Here is a 7,349-nt window from a genome sequence, read left to right as displayed (position 1 = left end):
TAAGTTCCACCATGAATATCCACTTCCGGACACCTGAAATGAATGTACCTTGAGCAAGCAGGATTGGACCCTCAACATGACAATGGTCATATGTAGTTATGTTGGTTCCAGGACACATTCTGAAGCACCTGCTCTCCTCACCAGCATGGAAAGAAGTCATCCGAACAAAGACTCTCTTGAGTCAGTCAGAGAACATTTTATTAACACAGAAAGACCATGATTTACCTTATTAATCTCGAGGGGAGCTTAGAACCTGGAAAGCACCAGTCAAGTAGTTAATGTTCTGTGAGCTTGATTATAAGGAAAAAAGCAAAACATCATTGTCACCAAAATTCCCTCCCTGATGGCTCCTCCCTCCCATCAAAGTATTAAAGGCTTCAAATATATACACAATAAAATATGGTACAACATTGCTCAACAGAAAGGCTCCGTTTCTGTTTTCAGATATGCTGAGTGTCTCTCCTAGTCCTGATTCTCTCAAGAAGCCCCTTTTTCTGAGTCTCTCTCCATCTTCCGCATGTTCACTGTCCTTGAGCAGAGCAGGGAGCTGGACAGGCGCCCAGATGATGAGGACGACGTCTCCCCCGCAGCCTTTGTGAGCTGGCCTCGCAGGTGGCCCTCGCTGCCAAGGGGCACCTCCTTCCGCAGGGTCCCTGTGCTTGCCCTTCCAGCAGCTTCGATCCAGGGGTGCTGGAGAACTTGCTGGGCCGTGTAGCGCTTTTTGGGATCCACCACCAGCAAGTGGCTCACGAGATCTTTGGCAGCTGTAGAGAGCGAGAGAAGAAACTGAGATGAACACGGGAGGTTGTACGTTATTCTTACTCAGCTAAGAACACAGACGTGCATGTTAGCAACCACGGGTTGGCTAAAAGGTTCTTCTGCAGTCCCAAGCAAAGCTCTCCAATAGGGTTTTCTGCAGGGATGGAAACATTTTAAATCTGTGCTGTAAAAATGCAGTTACTGAGCAATGGAAATACACAAGAAGAAAAGCATTTTTAATGCTATCTACTTTTAAAGGGAACATACCCATTGTCATTGGGTCAATTCCATCCTATGGCGTCCTCATGTGTTTCTGAGTAGAACTGTCTTCCATGGTGTGATCTATGGCTATGATCTTTCAGAAGCAGCTCCACAGGCCTCTCTTCCCAGGAGCCCATGGGTGGGTTCAAACCACCAACCTCTCAGTTGGTAATGGAACACTTAGCCAGATGTGCCACCCAGAGACTCTTTTAGTTAGTTTGCCTTTACATGTGAACAGTTATATGCATGGCTAATAGTTTCCATACTGGATAGTGAAACTCCAGGGAGGGTGTTCATTTCTCCAGAGTTTCGGACCAGGCCCATCCATGGCCCCCAGAGTCAAAGAGAAACAGAAGAGGCTCATGGGCTACATGTAGACATATATTAAGGTTTTAAATCAAACTAACAAGTTTTCAAATTTAAAAGAAGTTTCATTTTCCTAAGCTGATAAATATGCCTTCATATTGATGAAACCGAAAAATATGTGCAAAATCACGAAATTGACAAACACCACAAACTTCACTCTCTGTCCAAGACCATGACTGGTCCCAGAGAGATGGGATAACTCCTGGTGGGCAGGTGGCAGGCAGGGAGGGGAAAGGATTTCTCCTCTGCTTCCTGGCTCTCAGGCTGACCTCTGAGCCACCTCCTCTGGTCACTCAAGAAATTCACAAGAAAAATACCCACTCTTGTGTAACTTTTATTGGGGGAGCCTCTTTCATACCCCACTCAAGACCAGCTACTGGGCCATCATTCACCCCCTCTTCTATGTCCACTATTGAGCCAATTTTTTTAACAAAATGTTATAAAGTTTCTTCTACTCCTCAGTTCAAACTGGGCAGAGTATACCCACAAAAGGGCCTTGGCCACCAACTCTCCACCAGCATCACTCACTCAAGGTTCCTGAAGGAGTCCCAGTCCAGGAATCCAGAGTCACATGTGAACAATTGAGCACCCCAATCAATAGGTCCAGGTTTCACCTTTATCTTGCAGAAAGGCTGGTGGGTTTGAACCAATGACCTTTTGGTTAGCTTCCAAATGACTTACTATCATATTAATTAGTGCATAGCAGGAGGAGGTGAAGTACCGCTACACAACCACCACCACCTCCTCTTGCTATGGAAGCCCCGAATCTCACCTTCAGAGATATTGTCCCAGTAAGGGGAGAGGAACTCAAAGTGGCCCAGCTGGATGATGTTAAAGAGTTCATCTTGATCCCGATCTGGGCTCCGGAAGGGAGGGAAGCCACACAGCAGGATGTAGAGGATTACTCCCGCTGCCCACATGTCCACCTCCAGCCCATAACCTGCACAAGAGACGTAGAGACGATAAGTAGACTGAAAAGTGGGGTGGGTACAACATGTCAAAATAAAACATGGAAGGTCTTAGCTTGAGGTCATGAGGAAGAGAGTACATACAGCTTTCAGTAAGCTCAAGCCATTTCCAAGCACTCAGGTTGGCTTGACTGCAATCACACCTCTTCTCTCTTACAAGCAAGGGGTCCACACCCAATACCAAGTCTCACTGCTGTTGGGTAAAGCTACCAGGTGACTCAAAATGCAGTCTACAGACCACTTTATGGTCTGTTTATTACAGACGCACAAAAATAAGTACAGCAATTACAACTAGGCAATATAGAAGCTCATAAGATAGGACCATGATGTGATCAATGAACTCACCTTGTTAAATGAGTTGGGATGATAACAAATAGGAATGATAAGATGCATGTAGTGTGAGCTATGATGTGATTATGTACAGTGAGGTCACATAGTGGTCCAGGCTGTACTGAAATTTTAAACTCCAGCCCTTCACCAGAGATCACTTGAGAAGCTCTGGCCTATACTGTAATCTTTATTTCCTATACATTAATGAGTACTCTCTCATTTTAAAAGTATCATTTACTGGATTTCTAAAACATTATAAAGAGACTGATGTTTACTAGCTGTATTCCCACACATACACACATTCACCCACATTTATACTTTTTTAAACCAAATTGAGATCAGATTCAACATATTTTACACTCTCTCTTATTCATTTACGATTATACCACAGAATTTCCTATATAAAAATAATTTTCAAAACAATTTCTTAGGAAGACAACTAGTAAAATGTGTATGAGAATCAGAGGGGTGCAGGGGAGGAGTTAAAGGGTGAGGAATGGCAGGTGGGGGGGTGTTAATCATAAAGCTGCACAATGTGTTGGGGGGAAGGAGGGGCCAGTAAAGGAAATGGGAAAGATCTGGTGTGAAAAACAATATATATATATATATATATAAACTTTTTAAGTAAACGAGTATAGAATAAAAATTTTATTTTTAAAAAAATTTCTAACAAGTGCTATTACTCCCTTTCAATACTGAGTACCCTATGTTGGAACTTAAGCTGTTTTTAATGTTTCACAACTGTAAGTAAGTCTATGAAGCACGTTCTCATGTATTCAAAATTTGTGCACATCTTTGATTATATTCTTCAGATAACATTGGGTAATAAAAATTCGTAAAATAATGCTCAGATAAAGTTTGTGATACATACTATCCCATCAAAGTCCAGCAAACATAACAGCATGTGAATTTTCAAATATTAGAAAGTACTTCTACTTTTGTAAAGAAAAAAATACTCCACAGCTTTAATATGAAAGTTGGATATTCACAAGTAAGCCCAGAATAAGTTTGTCAAGACACAAATTAATGGGAAAATATTAAGGGAATAAGTTGTTCTTGACCTCACTCTGGCCAGTCTTGATGGCTGTTCACAGTTCTTATCTCCTTGGGAGGGTTTGATTTTGCATCATAGAAGTGATCGTCCTTGGGAGACTCCGCTGACCATCTCAACTTCTTACAGTTCACCCCCTGGCCCATTGTACTTTCCTGGTGACATTGTACTTCCCTGATCCCCTTCCTGTCTCCAAGCTGATCTGTCCTCTCTGACTCCTCCTTCCTCCTTTCATCCACTGTCTCCTATTCTTGGCCGTCCTGCTGGCCTCAAGAAGGAGCTCATCATCTTACCACTTCATCCCTATGTTGAAAAGTCTTAACAACCACAAATCCGCCCCAGGCCCGTCACCTCCTTGCCTATCAAACAATTCCATGTGTCTGCACTCCTGTCTACATAAAGTCAGTATGCTTCGTATGTACTCACTCTATCCTCATAGCCCAAAGAATATCCCATGTCAACACCCTGTTTCAGTTGGGGTTTCCTAAGAAATCATAGAATGAATTCTAAGAATTCATGTCGGCTATTTGTTTTCTTTCTCTTCTCCAACCCATCAATGTCGTCATTAAAAATATATCATCCTCCCTCAGTATGCTTCCACCCTCCGTCTCTACGTTACAACGGTCACTATGGTGCCAACAGCCAGTCCAAACATCTCTGTCCAGTCCTCCCATTTGTGACGAATTTAACGGCAACTTAATCAACCAACTACATTCCTCTCCATTCCTTTGAAGTTAGTCATTTCAAAGTTTCTACCTCCTTTCCCCTCCCCGTATATGTTTAATCTCTTCTACTTAACCTCCCACTGCTTCTGTTGCTTTTATTCTTTCCCACTGGAGGTTCGCTTGAGTTGTCCACCCAATTCTCCACCCTCTCACACCGAGCTGTCCAAACAGCACACAGGATTACGAACATACCTACACTCACTCCAGCTCCCCCTCTGTGGTAAGGCCAATCCTGGTGAAGAACAAGTGTGCCCAGAGGAGTCAAGCGAGCCTTCTTCAAGTCAAAACCTTAGACCAACTTTAAGATTATTTACTGCTCCATATTAGGGGGGGGAACCCACAAAATATCAAACCTAAAACATCTGTTACAAAGGGAGAGCTGGAGATCACAGCGCAACACAAAGCACTTACCTTTCTCAGAAAGAATTTCAGGAGCCACGTAGGTTGGAGTCCCGCACACAGTAAATATGGGCCTCACCACAAGCTTTGCAAGACCAAAATCAGCAAGCTTCAAGGTAGTAGATTTGTCCTCATTTCGCTGAACCTGTAAGAAGTCAAAAGGCGGAATTGTAATGAGAACAAAGAAAGGAAATTAATAAGACAATCGGGATGCAAGTTCAGGATATTGTTATTGCTGTTGGTTGTGTATTACATATTGAGTCAGAACCAATTCATAGTTGACCCCCCCACCCCACCGCGGGTTTTCAGAGGCAGTAAGTCATACAAGAGGACACTGCCCATCCTTTTCCCATGGAGCAACTGGTGGATTCGAACCACCTGCCTTTGAGATTACAGCACATCTTCTTACCACCAGGCCACCAGAGTTCCCTAAATTCAGGATGAGTCAACAATAAGTGCAAGCTGCATTGTAAATTTGCAAAGGTTTATTATTAATGTTCAGGTTGAGCTAACAAGAAAGCTACATAAGGAGACAGTGTACCCAGTGCTGACAAGTCCAGTTCCAACTCTAACAGATGTGCTCACTGTCAAGTAAAGAATGAATGAGTTTGATTTACTGGGACGTCCAATGTGGTAGCTGCAAACGGCTATTGAAATAAAATTAAAAAGTCAGTTCCTCCGATGCCTCTTGAAGAGTGCCCAAGAGCTCAGCAGCTGCTAGTGACTTCCTATCACACAGCTCTGAGAGCAGCACTTCACACAAAGTTCTCTCAAGCTTAAATGAGTTCAAGTAAGGATTCGTGAGCACAGAATAATGTTACTGAGAATGAAAGAAAAGAAAAAAAAGCACGCCAAAACCCTGTGGATAGTAAGTGCATCAATTGGGAATATGGGGGGTAGAGGAAGAAAGAGAAAAATGAAAATTATAATGAAAAAGAAAGGCAGACAAGCAAGCAAATGGCGGGATCTTACATTTGGGGGCCCTAATTTTTTTTAAAAAAAATTTATTATTTTTGTGTGTGTGTACCATCAAATCAGATCTGACTAGTACAGGAGGAGATTGTCCCTCCTTCCCCTGCAGAGCATCTGGTGGATTCGAACCAAGTGCCTTTGGGATTGCAGCACAGCTTCTTGCCACTAGGCCACCAGAGCTCCCCTTGGGGGCCCTAATTTAAGGAGAAGGAAGTACTCACAGTGGGTGATTAAGTGCCTCGCTGCTGAGCAAAACGCTGGTGTACTGACCCCACCAGCTGCTCTGTGAGAGAAATGTGTAATAGTTGGCTTCCATTAGGTCAAACCTAAAACCACTTTCCCAGTTAGGATCTGTTCGTTCAAACTAAAGTGGTGGTTCCCTGACAGAACTTTGGTCTCCCATCTGGCGAAGCTGAGCTCAGTCCCCTACTAGCACACCTCACGTATGCCTCCCCCATCTGTCAGCAGAGGATTGCACGTTGCTGTGATGCTGAACATGTCCCAGAAGAGCTTCTAGACTAAGATGACCAGGAGGAAAGGCCTAGAGACTGATTTCAGAGAATCAACCAGAGAGACCACAATAATAGTCCAATCAAAGGGCACAATCTTGGGTATGGTGCAGACCCATGCAATGTTTGGCTCCCCTGTCCCCAGGGCTGCCATTGAGTTCAGGAACCCAGGAACAGGCAGTAAACACCAGCAATCAAACCAAAGCCCCACCATCCACCCCAGGCCTGGGCCAGGTCCATCCTTACCTATCCAGGGTCTCACAGTAGAAGCCGACAGCTGAGGTCTAAGGTGAACTAAGCAGTTAGTCAGAGCATTATGCGAAAGACCACAAGCATAAGCCTGGGGCCGTCTCGTTCTGTTGAAGAACTATTTGCATCCACCAGAGAGCTCTTGGAGAAATTACCAGTTTGGCTGCAGGCACGCTCAGCCCTCTCCTTGAGCTGGTAGGGGAGTTCCCACGGCCCCTGCCAGTGTCTCTAGGAAGCAGGAGGGCAGAGGGGAGGGCTTGGTTCTCGCTCTACCAGAGCTCTGAGCACGGCCCCAGGCAGTAACGCATGGAGTGGTGGCCAGTCATCGCTCCTGTGACTTCAGGAATGACAGAGTCCTCCAAGCTGCTCTGGTCCCTGAAAGCAGCCTGCATCTCTGGGAGCAAAATGAGTTTTAATTACTGTGTCTGAGTCACCCACGAGGCAACCTAATCAATGTCTCCGTAATTAGCCTAACTGAACGGAAAGTCATAGATTTCTAACTGAAACACAATTCCACTTTGGTCTGAACATGGAAGCGGGCACAGCCCAAAAGGGGGCAGCAATGGTAATTATCCCAATTACTGAGGCTAGACAACCTAGTTTGGAAGAGAAGTGGGGAGAAGTAGTGTGGTGTCTACTGTTTCCAGCTGGATCGGCTCATTAATCACATTTGCTGCGTAACTGCTGGGGAATAAATATATAAATATAAGTCTAAGCCTAAGTCTAAATCTAAAACTAAATCTAAATAAATAAATATAAA

At 44.2% G+C, this 7,349-nt stretch overlaps 1 protein-coding gene across 1 annotated transcript in view; it reads right to left on the bottom strand.

Moving 5' to 3' along the window:
* Positions 1 to 477: 477 nt before the first annotated feature.
* DCLK3 (doublecortin-like kinase 3) overlaps positions 478 to 7,349 on the bottom strand; it is a 41,467-nt gene continuing 34,595 nt past the window's right edge. Inside the window, exons 3-5 of the mRNA XM_006890660.1 lie at positions 4,872 to 5,004; positions 2,159 to 2,326; positions 478 to 764 (exon numbers count right to left, since the gene is read on the bottom strand). Coding sequence (XP_006890722.1) covers positions 478 to 764; positions 2,159 to 2,326; positions 4,872 to 5,004 — 588 coding nt within the window. The remainder of the gene's footprint in view (positions 765 to 2,158; positions 2,327 to 4,871; positions 5,005 to 7,349) is intronic.

The sequence above is a fragment of the Elephantulus edwardii genome, unplaced genomic scaffold, assembly GCF_000299155.1.
Source record: "Elephantulus edwardii isolate Elephantulus edwardi_28Jun2011 unplaced genomic scaffold, EleEdw1.0 scaffold00091, whole genome shotgun sequence".
Lineage (NCBI taxonomy): Eukaryota > Metazoa > Chordata > Mammalia > Macroscelidea > Macroscelididae > Elephantulus > Elephantulus edwardii.
Note: the sequence above shows the minus strand (reverse complement) of the source record. Positions and strands in the feature narration are given on the sequence as shown.